The sequence below is a fragment of the Desmodus rotundus genome, chromosome 1, assembly GCF_022682495.2.
Source record: "Desmodus rotundus isolate HL8 chromosome 1, HLdesRot8A.1, whole genome shotgun sequence".
Lineage (NCBI taxonomy): Eukaryota > Metazoa > Chordata > Mammalia > Chiroptera > Phyllostomidae > Desmodus > Desmodus rotundus.
In genome coordinates, this window is record NC_071387.1 from 171,894,974 (window position 1) to 171,918,775 (window position 23,802).

Genomic DNA, 23,802 nt, shown 5'->3' on the forward strand with positions numbered 1-23,802 from the left:
CACCAGCACCTATGACTGAAACAGCATGCTAAGGGTAACACCCTGACTTCCCAGGGTCCTATGTCCACCCATCCACCACTCTAATGTTTCCTCCCTTTCTGCCTTCCAAAGTGCAGGCCAGCAGGGAGGAAAGAAAGACAGGCACTGCAAAAAAAGAAACCCAAGAAGGTGACTTGGCTCAGCTCACTCACCACCCCTGCACTGTAATAATACCAGATGCATCGCCCCAGCCTGCAAGTGTGGGTCCAAATGAGCCCACGCACAAAATCCCACTGTAGCGAAGCCCTAGTTTTTACAGTATCATAAGCAGCTGTTTTAGCCACAAACTGAAAGCTACTCCCCCAAACGTCAAATTACTCTGAGTGCCCCAGACCTTAAGATAATACTTTAAAGTCATTAATCCATATTGCAAGTTTAGAAACAAAATTTTGAATGGTCATGAAATTTAACTTAAAAAAATGACATTTTAGTGGCAATTCTGTTATAGAATCTGCCATCTTTCATCTAAGCTCACAGAGAAAGCAGCAGCAGTTAATTAAATTTACATCTGTAGATGTTCTTAAATGTCAAAATAAATTTCTAAAAACAGTACTTGAACAATTCAGGAAAGCGCCCATCTGATTACAGGTTTTTCAGGAGCCCAAAGTGAGCACCCTGAGGTTTCTCAGTGGGGGTTACACCTACCCTTATGGAGTCACTTGGTAAAGCTGTATTTATCATTTAAAAAATCAGCTTTGTTTCCTTTTAATTACCATGGATGGTCTCTAAGGGGACACTGAGTGGGGTGATAGAATCACCCTCATGGTGGGAAATGCTATAAACAAGTTTGATGGGACCCTCGCCATCGCTTTAAAAGAACAAACGGCACTAATCCCACACAGCCGTACCCATCTCCAGAGAGGAAGGGAGAGAAAAACAGGGAGAGAGAAGAAATTAAAAATGAACAGCTCAGGGAATAATAGATAAAAACATCCTTCAGCTACAGTGACGTGGCTACCCTTCCTCAAACTGTGCATTCAGGTCCAAAAGAGTAACAGGCCCCTAAAAACACACTTACTAGGTCCCCGCTGGAATGAGGGCGTGTGGCAATTTCTTAAAGCCTCACCTATAGGAACTATCAGTCCTGTCACGTGAGCTACACTAAACGAAAACACACAGGAGAATTAGTGTCTGCTGGTGAGGGAGACACAGGAAGCGCGGATTAGATCATCATCTGTTCTACAAACAAATTATGCAAAAATCAATGTTTTGGACAATTGGTTCCTAGTATTCATACTTCTAGTAATAATACTTGGTTAATTTAAGGCACTCTGATGCATTTTCTGAAGAATTACCTTCCACCTTTTTTTAAATTGTGGTATAATTGACATAGAACTTTCTATTAGCTTCAGATGTATGACATGATTTGCTATTCATATATACTGTGAAATGACCAGCACGATATGTCTAGTTAACATCCATCACCACAACTAGTTATCAAATTTTTTTCATGTGATGAGAACTTTTAAAATCTCTCCCCGCAACTGTTAAATATTTGATGCAGAGTGAACCCTAGTCACCAGGCTGTACAATACCTCCTCACGACTTAGAACTGAACAAAGCCCTGACTGGTGTGGCTGAGTGTGTCGGGCATTGTGCCGCAAAGCAAAAGGTCACCAGTTCGATTCCTGGTCAGGGCACATGATGGGAGGGGTGCGAAAAGAAGCAGATGGATATTTCTCTCTCACATGGATGTTTCTCTTCCCTCCTCCCCCTTTCTCTAAAAATAAAAGTCTTTTAAAAAAAGGAACTGAACAGAAGATGGCAGGAGACACTGCTTTGGATTCAAAGGATTTGCCCCCCTATAGGAAGGGGTCTTGGGCACCCAGGAAGGTGTACTAAAGACAAAGAAAAACCATTGCCGCATCTCCAGGAGGATACCCAGAGCCGCCATGTGGCTGGCTTGAGGGCGGAGTGTGTGGGTTTCCTCTGCTCCAACCCAGCTGTTCCCTACCTCACAGGAGAACACCTGGGAGGCCAGGGCCCTGCTCACCCAGCCATGCAACCGTTGAGAGTTACCAGCCAATAAACATACTCATGCCACCGTCACCCACCTCCAGAAGCTGCTGTTCCGCCCCCAACACCCAGAAAAGGCAGATGTGCCCTCAGCACACCGAAAGGAACCTCAACAGGAGACGGCGCGAGAGGCAGCCCTGCCCAGCTGGCAGGAGCAGCTGACAGGGTCAGAAGGCCCAGGCTCTGGCCCAGGCAAACTTAATTTCTCTGAGGAGAAGAGCAGAGTGTAAAGCAGCCTTTGACCTTCCGGATCCAAAATGCTACTTTTTTCACCGCATCTAGCAGGATTATCCCATTCCATTTCTAGGACTTTATCATCCCATTCTGCAGGCTAATTAGGCTTTTGTAGGCTGATCTGGAAGATGAATCACTATTTGAACCTAACTCTGTGAAACTCCATGCTCCAAGCTCCAAACAACCGACTTTCAAACGAACTTATAAAACAACTCTGACAGCTCAGGCTGGAACTGCCAACCTCTGGACAAAATGATAAGTAATAATAAAATCAGTAGACTGGTAAAAAGCTACTTCTGATAGATTCTGATTTGTTACATTGCATTTATTTTTCAATTACAGTTGATACACAATATTGTATTAAATTCAGGTATACAGCATAACGATTAGAAGCTTATATAACCTACAGAGTGATCACTTCGATGTCTATTACCCATCTGACACCACGCACAGTTATGAGGAGTACCCATCTCGCACCCTACATAGTTATTACAGTATCACTGACTATATTCCCTATGCTGTACTTTACATCTTCATGACCGCTCTTATAACTGCTAATTTGTACATCTTAATGCCTTTCACCTTTTTCACCCAGCCCCCACCCCCAACCATCTGGCAACCATCAAAACGTTCTCTGTATGACAGATGAGGATTTAACTTTGCAAGCAAACTTTAATCCACTTCCAGGCCTGAGCAGCTAGGATCCAGAGCAGTATAGGAGGGCCCTGCTCATCTGCCAGGGGGAACAGAGACCATACAAATCCTTTAAATGAAAGAATGATTTTTTGGGGTGGGGTGGAGGGTTGGGGAGAAAAGGCACACAATGGTAATTGAATAACAATACAAAATTAAAATTAAAAAATAATAATTAAAAAAGAAAGAATGATTTTTAAGCATCAGAAGCTATTGGTCTAGCACAACACAGGAATGACAAACTTGTGAGGTGACATGTGGCCCACAGAGAGTAAGTCCAGGCAGCAAGCAAATCACAAATCCAAATGTTTTCTGTTTAGAGCCTATACTAAGAAAGCAGGTTCTGCCACTGACCTAAGGATTTGCAGGTGGTTCAGAGAAAGAAAGACCCAGTTCTGCAGTCAGAGCCTCCAGGAGCTAGCACCAAAAATCATCCTCCCTAACTTCCTGGCACAGTAATTTCTAATGCACATCACAGCATTGGTATAGCACCAAGAGAAATGCAAAACTGCTCTTGTTATTCAGAGTTGAGTTCTCTTGCAGGGACTGGCAGGTACCCTCAACGTTTATTCTGATGACTGACAGAAACATACCAAATAATTTTAAAAGATGAATAAAAGTGGAATATATACATGAACTATATTTCCTCTGCATGTTTAAGTCAGCATGAGCTGAAAGGAGAATCATGAGTAAGTATCCTTGGGAGGATCCATTTCAAGACTACCTTTCTATTCATACATCAGAAAACACAACTGACTGACTATCAAGTTTGCAAAAAAAAATGCGATTGAACAGTTCTATAACAAATTACATGCCGATGACAACTTTAAATTTTTTAATTAATGTTTCTGTAGTAAGAGGGAATCAAACTAGAGCTAAAGCTGAAAGGACCTCTTATTTCATCACCTGTGAGGATCGCAGAGGCTAATAATTTGCCTAGCCGGAAGACAAGGCAAAGTTCAGACCTCCCTACTCCTGCGCCAACACTCCTGATAAAATTGCCAGAAATCCTGCAACCCATTTCCACGGGCAGCAGTTTCATCCCGAGCACTAATGAGTACAGCCCAGTGTCTTTGTTAATGTCTTTGTTAAGGCTAGTTGTCAAAATATCATCAGAGATTAATTCCTTTAAACATACAGCCAAAAATGGCTTACTGCTACAAGCATGATTGTAATGATCAAAAATTATCTGAACAGAAAACAGTCTGTCCAAGTCAACAGGAAAATAAGTATTGATTTTGAATCAAAACCTTTCATTCGCACAAACCCCCTCAACCCATCAGACTGACAACCTAACACCCAGGATCAGAGCCCTGGTAGATCTTAGCCCTGACCCTAACAAAAGTTCTACAGACACTTAATCCAAACTCTTAAAGGCCAAATGCACAGGGACCTGTCTGCTAAGTGGTGTTCGATTCACTCAAAGATCATTCATTCGCCCATCCTGTATTACGGGCCACATCTCTGCTAGGCTCTGGAATACAGAGACGACCAAGAGCCTGGGACCTTGGGGAATGCCCAGTGTTCCTCCATGGTCTCAGGGAACCTGCTCCGCCCCCCATGTCTCCCCACAATTCTCCTCCTCATTGGTATCACGTTGAGAAGACCCCATAGCTACAGCATGGTAATTAAACGAGCAAATGCACGTACAACACTCAGAAGGCTGTCTTGACACACGATGTGCCTCAACTGCCACTCTGTGCTCTCCCTGTGCAGCGGTTTCAGTAGATGGGACCTTGTTCCCACTCTGGGAGCCCACAGTCTAGCCGGGGGTGGAGAGGGCAGAGAGAGAGGTGGGGCTGGGGAGAGAGAGAGATTCACTATTAACTCCTCTACAAACACAAAGGCATGCAAAATGGGAATGAGAGGACAGTTGAACTGATACCAGAAAAGGCTGTGCAAACTGATAAGCACCACAAAAATATTAACAAAATAGACTCATCTGGTATATCCCAGGACAAATACAGCAAAACCCTACTATCTTCAACTTTTAAAGTTAAAAAATGAAATCAAGACTATCTATTTTTGTTAGTAGCACATGCAATTCCATACTCACTTTCTACCTCTTCTTACCCACTTTTATGTCTTCCACAGTCTTCAAAGGTGACTGATGGGCAAAGGGATAGCTCTAAAGCACTACAAGATGTCCAATCACTTAAAAAAATCTAGCTTGTTCAGCACAGAATGACAAGGCAGGAAAACCGCACCATGACCTATCATAAGGCGGGGCGGGGGGGGGGGGGCAGGACTAAACAACAAACTGAGAACAAAAAGAGCTTTCAAATTAATTTTTGGTGAATCATAAAATTCAAAACCAAAAGGCCTTGCCCCCAAACATTCTGTTTAACAAAGGTTTTACCACAACCTTCCCACTAAAGTGGTTTCTCGTGTTCTTTTTAAAATTCTGATGACCAAGCTATAGAAAGGGAAGGTGGTGGAAAGAAACAGGAATGAATTAGAACAAGAAATGACAGGCAACCTAATAGAAAGTGATGACTCAGAAATGAATCTGAAGGAATTTAAAACAGTACAATTTTAGCAGGCTACCAAAGTATCACATTGCTACTCCACTGGTATAATTCTTCCCAGTCTTATTCCTAAATTTTAAAACGGTTGCCCTCAGCTTTCTCCAGGTAGAAATGTTTTAATTTCAAAAGCATAACTCTTGAAAGCAAAAGTGATATATTAACATTTTAATAAAGGAAATCAAGATAGTTCAAAGTTATAATTTCTGTTTTATCTCCTGTCTTCATAGTAGAGAATGTGTACCATGGGTGGGACCCACCCATCACCACAATTAAAGTTATTCCTAAAAGTCTCAGAAGCTGTTTTCCAGCCAAAAATGAACTGGGGTAGCTTTTTAGGGTACTTCATGCCTGTAGAATAAAACACCCACAAATTCCAAGGAAATAAAGTGGTACATTAAATAAAGTTTACAAAGGTAGAATTTCAAACAACAGATAATTTAAAGTAGCAGAATGTAGGGCAAAGAGACAACTGTTTTTCTCACTCGACAAGTACTTTTCCTCTTAATTCTCCTTCGCTTTCATGCTCACACACTCTTGCTCAGTCTTTAATCTAAGGCCGCGCGGACCACATGGTGCTTCTACTTACTACTCTGAAAAGAGCCACGAGAACGGGAAGGTCGGCATTTTCTTGGGTCTTCCTGATATGCACTGTACCCATCTGAAATGGGTCCGCAGCTCTCGTCCTTGGGTAGAACTTTTCAGTGGTCCTTTCCCTCCAAACAAGCACTTGGGGCTGCCCTTTTCTCTGAAGTAATTCTCCCCTCATCTTCTTGGCAGCCACTGAGTGAGAATCCTCAGAGCCGCCCTCTTAAACTGAGAAGCCTGGGGTGATGGCTTCAACTAAGCCTCAGGTGATTTCATTTAAGCACACAGCTAAAACTAAAAGCAACCAAACAAATTTTATGAGTTTGCATGCACAGGAGCTAGACTATTCCTATGGAACCAACTTATTTATAAAGAACACATTTTTGAAAATAATTATTTAATCTTTCTACACAAAATGGATTTCACCAAACTGCATTCTATTTCAATAGCTTAATGTAGTTTAGCTAGTAGTGTTTGCCCTAAGAAGCAACTTTAAATTTGTAATTTCTGTGACTATGTCTCAAAGACAGAATACAGTGACGTAAGATTTTAAACACCCATTCTAACCCAATTTTACTTTATTTCCCTACCACTGACGAGGCCCTGGGCCCTTCCTGTACTATTGAAGGTGTGAGCATCTCCACATAAAGAAATACCTGAAAAGATAAATGTTAACACCAGAAGCCTGAGAAATGATGCTATTATTTTTAAAACAAACATAGAAAGGTACAAAGTTGCCAGGATTGAACTACATACCTAACTTCTCAGATTGTTTAAAAAAGCAGCTGACCAAGTTCTAAAGCAGAAGACAAAACACCTGTGAGCTTGCTATCATCTACTACGAATACTGCAAAATCACAAAATAAAGAACATTAAAATTAAATTTTCATTTTCTGCATGATAGCCTATAAAATTTGTTAAGAAAAGTCAGTACTGCCGGCCTCCTCCCCACCTTCCCTTACCCCAGTCTCAGTACAAAGCATTTAGGCTGCAAGGTTCAGCGGAAGTAAGTACCATAATCAAAATTATATCGACTGTGTCCAAGAGGAAAATTGATGGGCTAGCAAAGGAGTACAGGCCTAGGGTACAAGTTTATAAGCTGTTTCACAGACACATGTATCTTATTATGAATGCAAAACATTTAAATAAGTAGTGAAGCTTTCTTTAGAAGTTGGAGGAGCCACCAGAAATTTCACACAAGTTCCATACACTTAAATGTTAGCTTTTGCATGCGTACCGCTGACCACGGTCCTGAACGCACATTTCACGTTTAGGAAAGGGGTTTCTCTCCAACCCTGGAAGCACAGGGGACTACTGTCCAATCCTTCCAGGAAGTCTGAACCAGGTGAGGGAACACTAAGAGAGAAGGGCAAAGAGAGAGAAAGAAACAAGTACACAGCAGCTGCTGCACAGATTTCTGCTTAATCATATTTTGGTTATGCTTTGCCCCCAAATAACATTGCCAGATACAACACTAGACAAAATATCGGAGACATAAAAGAGAACAAGAATCGCTGAACTAAACGATGCAGAGGTGTGTCGATGTCCACCTGAACAGGGCAGAGCACAGGGTTGGCAGACGGGAAATGAACTGCGGTCACAGTACCAGCACTGGCGCTCTGTCAAAAGTACTCCTGGTGATTTGCATTTTTGCTTTAAAACGTGAATTGTTTACATTGTCCCAAAGGAACAAAACAGAATTTTGATGGGCAATTTACATGCGTGAGTTCTTGCATTTTTATGATCTAGTGCATTTCTAACAGATATCCCCTCTGCGAGGTTAGGGTAGCCAGCCCCCTCCCACCACCCCCCTGAGATGCTTATGTGAACCAAAGCTGGCTCCCATAAAAATCACTGAATTTCCTCGTTACTCCCTTCTCAGCCCCTAAATCATTACCTAGGAAGCTTAAGTGAAGTGCATGGTCATCTCTCCAGCCTCTCCACCTGGCTGACATGCTGCCTTCTGAGTAATTTTCATGGTGTCGCTAATAATTCACATGTTCATAGAGTTTTTTTAGAATATTATTTAATAAATGATCACTAAGAGCAGGTTCCATGAGCAAAAGAGAAATAGTGTCTTAATAGAAGGGTTAATGAGCCATATACCATAAAACTTTGCTGTTAGTACATCATAAGAATGCTCTGTCCGTGAAATTAAAAGTGGCAACTATGCTACATCTCTACCTACTCAGGAATGAAAGGGCCGACCAGGACTGCCAACAAAACACGCTGGTGGCAATAGTGCATCAGGGAAGGGGCCTCTAGGCTTCTGTTATTCCCGGCTATGGCACTGGCACTCTGCAGAAACCAGCATTTCCACACGCAGTAACAATAGGAAATTCCACTCGTTCTCCTAACCACCCCCTGTAATAAATATCGGCATGCCCATTTTACATGAGGCAACAGTCTCAGTATTAATAACCTTTCCAAAGTCACACGACCTGCACACGGCTGAACCAAGGTCATCAGTCCGTACCCTTAGGCACTACGGGGCCCAGTGTTTCCCAGAGCAGGGAAGCACTGGCTGCTGGCTCTGAAGGGCCAAAGAGGCAGGAGTACAAGCCCTTCCCAGCAACACTGCAGAACGTGAGAATGTGATTATAAATGGCATGGGGTGTCTTTCATCTAAAAAGTACAATCACCCCTTCTAAGATACACATGTGTGTGTACACGCATGCACACACACCCCACTCAGTTTTCTCTAATGCCTGGCCACCTGGTTATGGACCCTTCTCATGGTGAGAAATTTCCAAGCAGCATCCTTCCTACTATGTGTCCTGCTCACCACACTTGGCAGTGATTCCACACCCTTCCTCACACCTGGACTCTTACAAAGCATCCGGTAAGTCTGCGGGATGGACAGCCTTTGTCACTGGCTCCAAAACACTGGCAAAATACAAATATTTGACACTTCCTAGAATACCTCAGGCCAGAGGAAGGAGGGGCCAAAACCTTGGTTCTTTGCACTGACCCTTCTTTCTCTAGGAAAATCCGAGCCCACAAGCGAGATTCTGGTAACGTGTGCTAGCTCACACACACCACCCTGCCGGTCCCCGGAGACTCTCACACCATCTCAGGCAATTTCCCCTCGCATTCGCCTCAGGTAAATGTTTCCCAGCAATTTACTATGAAAATGAGTGCTTGCAAGGCCCTCTTCTCAAGTCCATTTATGTTAATGAAGCTTTTCCTTCAAGAAAATAGTGGGCTTAAAGCAATGTGACAATGAAAAGTAGAATTAATGTTCACACTAAGAAATTCTCTTGAAGAGACCTAAATTCTTTTCCTTCTGATATTTCATGTGTTTGCCTGGAATGCCTGAGCCAGCAGGAAGGCGCCCCTGTTCCCTCTACACACCATTTAGTCGGATGCCATCTTCTCAGGTTATCCGTTCCACCCCCGGAACATTGGAACAAGCTGCACCAGCAGTTCCCAGCAGGCGGGCTGTGCGCTGCCTGGCCTTCCCAAAATACAAATCCGATGACGGCACTGCCTTGCTTCAAACCCTTCAGTGGCTCCCATGCTCTCAGAATAAGCTCCAATAGTTTCTGTTTAACCAACTGCTGCTTCTCCTTCAAGCATCACCTGATGCCACGCTCTCCTCTCCTCTAGGCCAGACAGATAGATTCCTCCAGACCCACCATCCTCTCCTGCTACCTGCATTGATCCTCTCTCCCCTTCTCCCAAGTAACACCTACTCACCCTTTAGGTTTCAGCTCAAACATCACCTTCATCCGTGAGGCGGTTCCTCCCAGACTGAATGAGTTACACAGCACAGGCACACACTCCCTCACAGCCTTTGAAGCCAATTACTTACTTAATTAATTAATTACCATGAGCTTAGTGACTATCACTTCCACTACACTGGAAGTTTCATGAGGTCAAACTATCTGTCTTGCCTACCCTCGTGCCCTCCATGCCCAGGACTCTATATACCTCAACACACGGGCTGATTTTCTGAACCCGCTGTAATTACAGAAGCAGTGAGTCAAAAAGCAGACTAAATAACACATAAGCCAAGATTTATGCACTACTAGTTTTTCCAAGTATGTAGCCACTGTGATTAATGAAATACAAATCTAATGAAAACCTTTACTGGATTCATGGTTGCTTTTTGCTATTTATTCTCTTACCCAATGAACAGGAGAAATTCATCTGCTGCTTCACTATCACGTGCGGGACCCACACACATCCAACGCGACACTAAAGGCAGTCCTCAAACTGCTCTTAATAGAACAGTTAAAGAGCGTCCCGTAATCGTGCCTATTGTTAATCAGGGAAACTGTTTCCCAACTTAGGCCAATAAAGTAAATCCTTCAGTGTAGCAGAGGATAAAGGAGATGCTTTATATTGAGTTGAAAATCCTTTTAACTACTAAGCCTTTTTTTTCCTGCCCTTCTAAGAGTCCCTGAAAATTTCAAGTTCAAATACACAATGTAAAGAGAAGTGAACGCACAAGTCCCTTCACAGGTGTTCTGAGAGGATCCTCAGGGTTTTGACTGTGCTCAAAACTTACCTGGAAAAACTGTCCATAATATTTTCACTCTGATCACTGAGGATTTTTTGATAAGAGATCTAGAAGTTTAAGCATAAATCACAACCAACAAAACAAATAAATACACACACAGTCACCCTTCAATCGAATGTGCAACTATTTTCAAAGATGTCATTTTTTCCTCAACCGTTCGTTGTATATTTACTACCGGGCCCCCACTAGCATATTAGAGGCCCTGTGCTGGACATGCAGAGACAAACTTCCCGCCCTTAGGAGCTCGCTGACACGCAGCGAAGGGCACCAAGGCTTTATTAGAGTCATCACGAGGTTCTTTGGGAAGGGACGGGGCAGACTGCCTAAAAGTAGAGGCTCCACAATGTAAAACATTGCTAGTCTATAATGAATGGGTTAATTTACGGAACAAAAAAATCCCTCAGCAATGTCGTCAGAGGAACAGGAGTTCAATCTAGATTGTCGTAACTGTCAGAAACGCAGCCCACTCCCCCTCAACACCCATTCACCCCAAATCCACAGGTGTCAGGAAGCCGTGTTCAAGTCAGACAGTTTACTCAAACAAAAAGTCTCGTGCCACCTCCAACTCTCGGTGTGTTTGGCACCTAAACTACAATCTCGGCCATGGCATAAACTCAGGCGTACCTCCTCTTATTTGGCCTTGCTTTATTGCGCTTCACAGATGTTGCATTTTTTACGAATTGAAGGGAAGACCCTCCCCCAACAAAAAGATGACCACTCGCTTTATTTCCATACTTGGCTTTATTGTGGTGATCTGGAACTGACCCCGTAAAATCTCCGAGGTTTGCTCATATTGTTTTTAAGCACCAGAAGCTTAAGGGATGGACTGAAGTCTGCAAGACTTTGTAAATTTACACAAATATTGACAGTAAGATAAAATATGAAATAGTTCAAACACTGTTGACATTAGTAGGTATTTTGAAAACAGAATTTAACAAGGTTGTCAAAAAATTAGCACTGCACTAATACACTAAAATAAATTTTGCTGCTTTACAAAAATGCGTGCAATAAATTACTATAAAAATAACTTTGGAAAAACAATTTCCAAGGTTACACACAACAATTTTAAAATCTAAATGAACCTCTTTCCATTTTATGGGTTGTACTTAAGCCTTTTAATGCTTTATACTCAGTGACTTGCTATATAACAGTACACTAACAGTACCTTGCTATATAATACAACCTAAGACAAATAAAAACTCTTTCTCCCCTTATACTAATAAAATGGAAATAAACTGAATAGACAGCCTCGGGTTCTCTGAAATTATGTAGCAGATTAATTATGCTTAAACAAAATAAGCCAGCCCAGGCTTATACTTCCAGTTCACAAACTTTTTATCACAAATGAAATTGAAAAATTAATATTGGCTTAGCACTCAATGCTATATGTTAGCTCTTGTGCTAGGATTAAATTAGATGGTACATATAAAACGTCTAACAACTCTTGCTAGTATTCCCATTCAAGAGGTGAAAAACCTGGGCTTATATTAGTGGAACGGTGCATAGTCCCACATCTAGTTAAGGTGGTAGAGCCAGGACCCAAATTCAGGTGCTCCCACTGAACTGAGTGTTTGCAACCTGGAGCTGCTGACTGAACCATCTGGAAAGTATTCATAATTGGGTGTGTTTTCTGAACAGAGGGCGGAGAGCTTTCATTAGGTTCTCGAAAGGCCCACAACCCGTGCCCATCTCAAAAGGTTAAGAACCACTGCATCATACCATCACCAGTGTACAAACCAGAAACTGTGCATGGGACTTCGACCCCCTTCACCAAGACTACCACACCTCTACTTCTGAGAAAGGAAAAAGCACTTGGTTTTTCACTTTAGAATTCTCAGAGCAAGTCAAGATTTCCATTCCTGGACAGTTTCCAGCATCTCAGCTACAGGTTAAGTTATACCATAAATTGCAAGAGTGTATCAGTTTGCATCCAGTTCTGAGATTCACAAATACTGACCAATGTCATTTAGTCATTCCACTTTCCAAAACATGTTTCAATCAACCCATCCTCCCCGCCTTGCCTTTGAAATAAGCTATCATCATACTCACTTCCAAGAAAATAAAACAGTCACCCCGAGGCCAGGCAATAAATCAGCAACAGAATCCAGATCAAAAGTGAGCAAGTTCCCAACTTCCTCAGCATAGTATCTGCAACACCATGTCATACACCAAGGAGCACCCTCCTAGCTACACAGAAAACATACCGCAACTAACTCTATATATCATCTTCTCTACAAATGACAACAGTAAATTAGAATCTAGAGATAAATCAGTAAGTTAAGGCACAACCCCAGCTGCCCAGTGATAAGTGAGCTCATCTCTGAACACTGAGGCTGGTGTTGCAGGGTAAACAAATGTAATGTGAAGACACATGCCTGGCATCTTCAAAACGAGATGCAACCATGAGGAACCCATGGTTTGGTCAGGTGCTCTGTGGCTGCTGTGGCACTTAGTTCAATCAACTCCTGGCATCCAGTCCCTAGACTCAATCTGAACTTCGGATCCAAACTAAACTCCTGATCAGAATATGGAGAAGTGTGTGTGTACCGATGATTTTTACCTTGAAGTTCGTTGGTCAAGTTATTGAACTGAACTTCAGGGGAATGAAAAAATCCACCCAACATCTCACAACTCAGGAGGAGAGACAGTTCTAGAAAGTAGGTCTCCAGACACCTGTCCAGGATCTTTGCACTCCTCCAGGGGAATTAAGAAATGGCTCGTTGTTATCGCCAGAGACTAGGCCATCTCCACCAGGCTGGGCCTTGACTCCTCACATAGCGCATAGCGCTAGATCGAGTTTTTGCCTCCAGGCTGGGGCTGCTGTCAGGGTCACCGCCTCAGCTCGCATCTTCTGAGGAAAAAACGATATTTACTACAGCTAATCCCATCGGAGAGAAGGAAAATACCACTCTGGCACAGAGGAATTAACTTCGCAAGGAGGCTGTGTTAGGGTAATGTTTTATTTATGGCCCTGCCAAATCAAGAAGACTTCCCCACAAGAAACCTCCAAAGCAAACAATCTTAAAGACATGAAGAACCTTGTACTTCCTGAACCGTCCTCCAAAGGCAGAAAAACAGACCAGAGAAAGCAGGCAGAGGGCACCAAAGTCACCTGCCCAATATCTCAGGATGCGACCCACAAGTTTTGGACGAATATCCTTCCAGGAAACTAGGATGCGCACAGTTCCCGAAAGAAGGTGGCCCTATTCAGTTTGGGGAGCGGCGCGCATCTGGGCACCTGAAACAAGTCTGAATGGCAGCTCCAGGCGCGCTCTTCAGCGCAGCAGGCCCACAGCCGGGAGTCCTCTGCTGGAGGGCCGATTCGGGGACCAGCCCAAACCACCCGCGGGCGATCCCCGGCGACTGGCGCCACTAAAACCCCCGCGGTACAACTCCGCAGGGACGACTCCACCCGTCCCCGAACTCCAACACACCACCTCTCCCTCTCACACCCACCCCATCACCATACTCTCCTTTGACCCCAGAGCTTCGAGGGGAAGCCACGCCCACTTTGGAGAATAAGATCTGTCGTGGAGACAGGCCAGGCGTCCAGATCACAACCATTCGGACCCTCCGTAGCAAATACAGGCAGTAAAGAGTTTGCTGCTTTGACATTTCAAAAGCATGCTATCAGGCAGCACATGGACGCACACACACACGGAGGTGACAGCCACGGGGTCTGACCCACAGGGAGGTTCCTGTCATTACCCCGGCTCGGGACAGAGTACCTGGGGTCCCTCCCCATCTCCATGCCCCAGTGAGCCCTGCCCACCGTCCTCGTGCAGGGTCGAGAACAGGGTTCGCCAGGCAGCCGGGGTCCGGAGGGGCCGAGGTGGGGGAAAGCGGTGCCCACCTCCTCGTCCTGCTCGTCCTGGGACGCGCCGCTGCCCCGGGGCTCGGGTGGCGCGGGTCCTCCGGGGGGCGGCGGCGCAGAGACTCCAAGCTCCAGCACCACGCGTGTGGGAGCCCACGCGGCGGGCGGCCGGGTGCCCAGGGCGCCGCCCGGCGGCGGCGGCTGCTGCTGGCGGGAGAAGCCGCCGGGCTCCCCTTCCTCCGACAGAGTTTCTGAGCCCGAGGAGGACTCGGCGGAGGAAGCGCCCTGCGAGGACGCGGCAGTCCCCGCAGGGACAGGAGTCCGCGCACCGTGGCTGCTGCAGCCGCAGGGCACCGGCTCCGGCGCCTCCGAAACTTTCTCCCCCATTTCCCTCTCGGGCCCAAAGTGCAACCCGAGGGGCGGCGGGGGCGCGGCGTGCGCTCAGCGCCTCCAGGGAAAGCCGCGGGCTTTTCGGCTCCGACTCGCTGTCGCTGTCGCTCCCGGGCTGCGGGGAGCCCCGCCGGCGACTACATGGCCACGACACGGTCGCCGCAGCCCGCCGCCAAGTTAGCAGCCGCCCGGGTCCACGGGTTGATAGGGGCTCCCGCGCGCGGGGACATGCCAGCTAGGGTCCGAGCTCTGCTATCCACGGTCCTCCCGCGCTGCGCCCGAGCCGCCGCGACTGCGGCTTCTCCGGCAAAACCTGCCTACGGGACCCAGCGGGGCCAGAGGAGGAGACGGGCAGCCGGGGAAGCCAATGGCAGGGCGGGCGCGCCGGTGGGCGGAGGCTGCGGCGCCCCGGGCCGCACGGGCGTCAGGTAGGGGAGGCGGGGCGGAGGCGCGGGCTTCAGGGTCCGGCGGGAGCGCTAAGTCCCCCAAGGAGCGCAGGGGTCGGGATGACCTGAGCGAAGCGCCGGCCTCCTGGGGGCTGGGACTGGAACCCGGAATACGAGCCAAGGCTGGGACTCCAAACTTAGCGGAAGAGTGGCTGGAGGTCCTTGGAACGCCTCCGGGGGATGGCTGAGGAGGCGGTGAGACCTTGAAGAACTGGACTTTGTTTAGAAAAAGTGAAATCGAGGAAACTGACCAGAAGGAGAAATAACAGGGCTTTGTTGCGGAAAAGCACACATATTCATGCACACACACGCACCACCAGCTTGCTGGAGGTGAAAGGGGGAAATTTCATGGTATAGGGAGTGGATCCAATCAGAGCTGATGTCCAATCCAGGATTTTTTATTTAAGCTCCTTGGGCCTCAGTTTCCTCAACTGGAAAGGGAGGCATTAATCCTTGCCTGTCTGTGGGCAGAATTAGAGCAGCTATATATAAAGCTTTAGCAGACTGTCTGGCTTACACACCCGGAGAGTATTCAAAAGGACATTTTTCAATCTTTATTTCTGTGCATAAACTAAAAAGTTAAGTCAAAGACTTCTACCTTTTGAAAGGGAGGAAAATAACCAATTATGCTCCTATATTTGATTAGGACCAAGAATACACCCAGCACTATGCCAACACTAGACAAAGCCGAATGAGAAACGGCTCTGTGGCCTCCCGGTGCCCGTCTCTCCACATCAGCTAAGCAGAGAATGGGAAAAGTTCCCATTTCCAGTTTACTTTCTCCTAGCCCCGGGTTGTAAATCAGCAAGATGCAGGACCAAGTGCTTCGTTTTCCTTGCCTCTCAGAACCGGGAGAAAAAACTTTCACCAAGGCACCAATAGAATCACTTGCAGGCCCTTCTTGGAGCTGGAGAAAGTAGCCTTCAGGGTGATGGGGTCACTTGAATTACTCAGAGGCCCGCAATCAGCTCAGCAGTGTGAAATAAATGATTCCTCACTTGCTTTCAGCCCTAGTGCTGTTCCGAGCTCTGGCAGTGTGACCTGGGTTATGAATTCAAACAGCTTGGGTACCACAGACATTGATGAAGATGTGTGCCAGGTGCTTGCAGGGGATACAAAGATGAATAAGGCCGGTTCCCTGCCCTTGAGGAGCTTCTGGTCAAGCCAGAGATTGATGCTGCATAATAGAGCTCGATTATTAATTTTTAAAAGCTGAGGTAGTGCTTCAGGAACAATGTGCCATGCAGAAGAGGAGAGAGTTACAGAAAAACAGTCACCAGGTCCTCAAGCTTAGGAATCTTCAAGGATCTTACATTTCTCTTTGTCAGAACAGTTTTCCCAAAGGTCCTTAAGAACTGAAGAACACGAGTTGAAAGCCCCTTCAGCTAATGAGCCCTTTTATGCTATCACAGTATTTAAAAGCGATACATCATACAAAACGCTTCATCATATTAGACAGCAAGCTTTGTCCTGAACAGTTTCCTCCCCTGAGATGAAGGGGAAGGAAAGATGATGTGACCCCACTGCCATAAGCAGCCATACTGAAAAATGGACTCAGGCTGTCAGGCTTGCATTGTGACACTTCAGAATTAGCGGCGGGGCTGTGAGACCTGCTGAGGCAAAAGGACAATTCTAGTGACTTGGATAAGTTGTGAGAGCAAGGCTAAAGAGAGATCACAGTGGGACAGTCGGAGTCCAGCCCTGGGCTTCACAATTGCCTTTCGAGTCAGGTGTATTGGTCTTTATCTGAGCCCCTATGTGGTTGATTCACCACAGCTGAAGTGAAATGACCACTTAAGCAAGCCATTCACATGAAAGTGGAGGAGAGGTTGCTTCTCAGTACATCAAGAAATAGTAGGCAACGACATGATCTGAATTCTAACAGGAAGAATGATAATAGCTATTATTGCTTGAGTCCTAAGCGTGTCTATGGATAGTCTCATTTAATCTTCATAACAACCTTATGAGAGACAGTCTGTTAGCCCCACCTTATAGATTAAGAAACTGAGGACCTGCAAGGCCAAATAACTTGCCAAAGGTCACACAGCGAGTGAGTGGTGGACTGTGGTTTGAACCAGCTGGCACTCTTCTTGTTCAGGGGCTCTCTTTCTAAAACATTCCATTATAATGCCACTCATGACAGACAACTTTTATGAGTACAAATGCATATTAGATTACAAAGATCCACAGGGCAGGGACTTCATTGTCTTGATTTATTATGTAAAAGGGTATAAAATAATACTTATGGAACAGATTTTTTATTCCCCACAAAAAATTTATAAGGCACTTACTATGTGCCAGGCAAGATTTTAAACACTAAACAAGTGTTAATTTTCTTAACCCTCATATCAACCTTATGAGTTAGCAACTATTATTATTCTCATATCACACATGAGAAATGTGTGGCAACTGTGGCTCAGAGAATTTGAGTAATTTTCCAAAGTCACGCAGCTGTCAAGCGGTGGGGCCAAGACTAAAACTTGAACAGTTAGGCTCCAGCGTTCATGCTCTTAACCCCTACAGACCAAAGTCAAGTACCAGATCAGTATTTCTCAAACTTTTTAAACCTTATCTCCAAATAAGCAACATAATTACATTGTACTTTATGACAGATATGTACAAATACAAATGAAATTTCATGAAACAATACTTACTAACCTTCCTATAAGCGTTGCAGTCTAACATTTTTGTTATATTTTATGGAAAATAAAACTGCTAGTTATAATCAGCTAAATGGATGTCACACTCCACTTTGACACGGGCGAAAGTGATGCACTTGCTCATCGCCACAGCTGAGCCATGAGGAAACTACGACTATGGTTCAGGCAGAGAGTTTCCGGACCAGAACTGGACAAGCGCAAAGCATGACTCTTATACAGATGATCAGAAGATCAGGATGGTCCCCAAAGGTATCCCGATTATACACCTATGGACAAACGCTGGGGCCTGACCAACCCGCTATATCGGAATCAGTTTTTATTTCTCTAAATCCTATAGTTCCCCTTCCTTATCTTATTACTGTAATTAAATTATAAACATCTTTCTCTGTGGTCTGGCAAGCATCCCTCCAACAGAACTTCTCGTAAACATCCCTCATGTTGGAGACTCTGGGACAAGAAATGGGTATAAAATCATGTTTTCCCCCCTACAGTGTCACTGTAGGCAAAAACCAGAACAATAAAAACGCCTGAGTCATAACTCCTGGGAAGCTGATAGTGGAGCTTCACATGACAGAGCCAGATTAGCCCACAGACAAGGAAGGACAAGGTCGGCCTGCTCCAAGGTAATCAGGCCCAGACTTTCTTTTGGACTCACTCCCAATTGCTTGGTTCACGGACAAGCACTCCTGGGCACTGAGAACGTATTCATTGCGTTTGGGGACCACTTGCCTCAGTTTTCTGTGCTGTTCTCCTGTGCAATGGGAGACGTCGCCTCTGGGAGCCTCTGTGGTCTCTGCCAGAGTGGGCGGGGCCCCATGGGAGGGTGGGGCTCCATCCCTGAGGGGTGGAGGGTGTTGGAAGACAAGTCGTCACACTTCGTTTATTTTCAGGGTCATGACCTTTCTCCCAAGGATTAGGTTTGGGAATTAATTAAACTGAAATCAATTGTCTTTCTGTCTTCCATATATAAAATTAGAACATCAAATCTCAAAACATTGTTGCAAAATTACAAGTAAATATGTTCCTCTTTAATACATTAAAAATCCTTAATATATTACCTTGATTTATGAAGCTGATGCTATTATTCATCTTTGGTAGGTTCTTTATTTTAATTATTAATGATGGATTTGCCTGCAGCTCCTCGACCAATAAAGTACAATTTCGAGACAAAGTTAATGCTGATAAAAAGGGGGCCCTTGAGGCAGCCTAGATTGGGGTTTCTGACTTAGACCCACGGGTGTAGCTCCACCAGACCAGGGCCATTCCTGACTATCGGCCAGCAGGAAAAGCCCGCACAGCCTCTCAAGCTTTTATTTGTCTGAGGCTCCAGGAAAGGAAGGGTTACAGTACACAGTTCCAGAAGAAAAGTAGAAGAATTTTTAAATGATGATTTAAAAGGACAGGGGAGGAACAGTAATAATGTGATTTGCAGCTGTTGGAGTCTTTGTTTGACCTGAAGGTTGAGAAGAATGGGAAACTAAGCTATGTGAACAAATTAAAATAAGCCTGCAAAGGGGAGGCTGCTGCTGATCTGATGTCTTAGATCAACATTTCTAGAAGTTCTGGACGGGGAACCCTACATCGCATCACCAGGATGCAAGCAGGGGAAGATGAGGTGCTGCTTCCCTGGCCCCACCCAAAGGTTTGGGAACCAGTGTTTTCTAAGCACCATAGTAAGTATCATCGTATTAACTCCTGAGGATTACTGAAGATGATCCTAATTTGGAAAGGAAAGAGCAATTTTATGAGGTGAATGTGCCTGGCTCTGTAGAAGGGGACTAGAATGAGCTTGGCTGACTGTAGTTTGTGTCTCTCTGGACCTCTTTGTTCTTATTCTCCTGGAGAACCACCTTGGGGAGACCAGCGCAGCTTAGCAGCTGGACAGGCATGTGTGTGTGCTGAAAACAGCTGGAAAAACTGAACTAATACACAAAAAGAGCAGAAGATAACGTTCCCTCGAGGATTCTGTTTAAACAAAGTCCAAAACGGTGACCTATTTCCCACAGAAGACTCCACTCTTTTGTATTTGTCTCCCAAGATGGATAAGATGGATATTCACATCTGGGATTTTTGTTGCCGTTGTTATGCTTTCAGCCTGAAATGTTCTTTTATTATCGCTCTTCATTTTTCGAAAAGATTTATTCAGCACTCTTTGCCTGTTTAGGAAACAGAAGACAAGCAAACACTTTTACTCATTTTTATTCTTCAGAGTCAAGTGGTTTCCTTTTCCATTTTCAGCTCTTAGAGCATCCCCTTGACTCTGTTTAGACTGCATGACAAGTAGTCCCTTTCACCACGAACCCCAACTAATTAGAAAATGAAATGATAACGAATAGTAACCTAGCGAGTAGTGACTCTTTCCCCAGGCATCAGCCAGTTTGTAATCCTTAGGGTATTTTTACAGTATTTTGTACTTGAGGAAATAGTCTTCTAGTCCCTTACCCCTCAAAGCGAGGTTTGCCAGGAACCGGACCTAAGAGCTTCTCAGAAATGCAGAATCTCAGTCCTCACCCCACACCTACTCTACTAAGAACCTTCACAAAATTCCCAGGAACATCGCAGCCACGTTAAAGTCAGCAAAGCACTGCTCTAGTTTAGTTCTCAAACATGGCTGTGCATTGGGATTCCCTGGTGAACTTTAAGATACACTGGTGTTCGATCCCCAGATCTTCTGACTTAACTGGTGTGTGCTGGGGCCTTGACACAGGATTTAACAAGTCTCCCAGCTGGGAAGGGGTTGGTTTTAGGGTCAGGGCAGAGATGAGCCTGGAACAACTCCTGGTGTCACATATTAAGAATATTCTCCAAAGAAGATAGGACCTTGTCAGAAGAACACAGGCCAGAGCTCCCACAGACCAGAGCTAGAGCAGTCTGAGCCACAAAAGAAATCATGACAGTGTTGGATTTTCAACCACAGAATGAAATAAATGTCCGCGAGTCCAAACTCATATAGGTACTGAAATGAAGAAGGATATGGAGCCCTGACTGGCGTGGCTCGGTTGGTTGGAGTGTCATCCCGTAGACGGCAAGGTTGCCAGTTCAGTTCTGGTCAGGGCACATACTGATCCATGTATGCAGCTGTTGCAGACAAGACCCAAACCTACGTTGTGGGTTTTATCTGGCTCAGGGCACATACGGGAGGCAACTGACCATTGTTCCCTTCTCTCATTGACCTTTCTCTTACTCTGTTCTCTCTCTCTCTCTCTCTCTCTCTCTCTCTCTCTCTCTCTCACACACACACACACACACACACACACACACACACAAAAGCAGGGGGAAAAATGTCCTTGGGTGAGGACATTTATTAAAAAAATAAACAAATAAAGTAAAGAGAGAAGCAGAGCCAGCTCTCCCTCACAATTAATTCTAATTCATAAATGTAGAAAGAAAGAGGGAAATAGAGAATAACTATAAGGCAAACATTAAAGGAATAACTGTTGCAGACAAGACCCAAAAATGTATGCTCAAATTAGTGAGCAGAAGAGAAGGGATTTGCGTAGAAGTATTCTCTCCATGAAACTTACCAACACAAAACAAAAGATGTCATTCTGTGGTATTCTTGATAAAAATGCATAACCTTACGCCAGTCATAAGAAAGCACAACAAACCCAAATTGAGGGACATTGTACAGAATTACTGATCAGTATTCTTCAACAAAATCAAGGTCATGAAAGATACATTGGGAGAGGAACTGTTTCAGAAACCAAGAAGTAACAACTAAATAAATCAAATACAATGTGAAACCCTGAATAGGTTCCTGGAACAACAACAACAAAAATGTTAGTAGGGGGAAAATGGTGTAATTTGAATCAAGTCTATAACCTAGTTAATAATATTGTATCAATATTAATTCCTGTTCTTGATAACTATAATATGTTTATATAAGTATTATCATCAGGGGAGGCAAGGGAAAGAATATGAGAAAACTCTTCATGCTATTTTGCAAACTTTCTATACATCTAAAATTAGTTCAAAATAAAATGAAATGTTAAAAAGCAGAAGGCCTCAGGTGAATCTAATGGCAGCCAAGGTTGAAAAGTACTACTCCAGCCATCAATGGTTGAACTCCTTCCCTCCATTCTCCCCACTCAGGGAAAATCATCTTTCCTGTCATTCCCTCATCCAGTGGAGCAGCTTAGGGTGGCTGGATAAGGCGCGACACTGTAGCCACCTCAGTGCTCCACCCAGGGAAATGTCCACGGTTGCTGCCATGGGGACTACACACTCAGGCCATAAACACGCCGGTCAACATGTTTGCTACCTGGATTCTTTATAACCATGCTGCCTTCTTTTGGTAAGAGCATTCCAATCTATTTTTAAAGAGTAACCTGTTTCCTCTTCAGCAGTCTTGATGACCTTCCCCCGGGAGTGGGCTCTTCCTGGACTCCTGGTTGTTGAGAAGGGTGATACAAGGACTGAGAGTCTGGACAAGGCTGTCGATTAGCTCCCATTCACTAGATCCCAGCTGCTGTGGTTCTCATACTTTTCTAAGTCTTATTCTCTGGCTCCTCCTTAGATTCTCTGAGCTACCAGTACAATTTCCTTCTGATTTGATTAGCTAAAATCAGCTAGTGCTTGCCACCAAGGAACTCAAAGAAATATAAGTGTGCTGACCTGAATCCACTGGTAGCCTAGTCCAAGCAGTCCAAGTGGAAAGAAAACATCTGAATGCTGTCCGAAAGCTATTAGTGATACTAAACATAAAGATGTATTCCCAGCCCTGGCCTGCTATTCAGTTGATTAGAGCATCATCCTGATACACTGACTTTGCAGGTTTGATCCTCAGTCAGGGCACATACAAGAAGAAGCCAATGAATGCATAAATAAGTGGAACAACAAATCGATGTTTCTCTTTCTCTCTGCCTCTAAAATCAATCAATCAATAAATAAATAATATTTCTTACAAAGATGTATTCCTGACCTTAATAACAGTGCTACTTCCAACACGTTTAGGGATCTCTCTTACTAGAGTTTAAAAGATTTGAAAGAGAAAGTGCCCTGCAGGGAAAAAAAAAACAAACCATGACTATTTTCAGCTGTGACAGAAACGGATTCCAGTACCACACTGTGTGAGAATTGTCAGTCTGTCTTTGTGTTAACTTAGGAGATCCTTGAGGAGAAAAGCATAGCAAACCTGACTTATCCAGCACCTTATTTTGCTAACACCTATCACCATGTCTGACATAGAGTACTTTATGATACTTATTGAATGAATGCATAAGACTATTGCCACCATATGACTTTAAACCAGCTTCCCTAAAATTCTGTGTATCTAAACTTTCTTCAGTCTCAGATATGTATAGGTCGAAGCTAAAATATTTTAGGAGGAAAAAAAATTTTGTTTAAGTAATAAGGTGGCCTCATTCCTGAAGAGTCCCTAATTTTAATAAAATAATAATTGCATAAAAATCTTCAAAGACTGTTCCTGTCATGCTCACAGAAGTTTCTTCCCAATACTTGCCTTGCGGAAATGGCCATCCCCTAAGGACTGCCTGCGTGTACTATGAGGAGGGTGAACACCAAACACACACCACTGGAGGAGCGCTGGAGACCATTACTGGTCCCGCCTTTTGGGAGGCTCCTGTAAGCTTCGAGAACCTCCCTGCCGCAGCCCAAGGACACCATTCAGGATCCGGTCAGGGTGGGAGGAATCTGTGCCTTATTTATAGAAAGCCCCATTCTCATGGAAACTCCATTCTTATGTAAGGATGTTAGGGCCCTTTATTTAGGGCCTAGGTTGTGTTGCAAGATTAATGTGAGGGAATTGCTGTTGCAAGGAGGAAGATGAAATGAAATAATCGGATGGTTCAGCATTGTGAAAGGCAGTGTTCTTAGTTGCCAACCACAGAACCTATTCAATCTGGTTACAGTA

General features: G+C 44.5%; 1 protein-coding gene across 5 annotated transcripts in view; it reads right to left on the reverse strand.

Annotated features, from left to right (window-relative positions):
* MAST4 (microtubule associated serine/threonine kinase family member 4) overlaps window positions 1–15,099 on the reverse strand; it is a 524,552-nt gene extending 509,453 nt beyond the window's left edge. For all 5 annotated transcript variants that reach the window (XM_053913123.2, XM_053913118.2, XM_053913119.2 and 2 more), the window contains exon 1: window positions 14,474–15,099. In XM_053913123.2, coding sequence (XP_053769098.1) covers window positions 14,474–14,821 — 348 coding nt within the window. In that variant the 5' untranslated portion in view covers window positions 14,822–15,099. The remainder of the gene's footprint in view (window positions 1–14,473) is intronic.
* Between the last annotated feature and the right edge of the window lie 8,703 nt (window positions 15,100–23,802).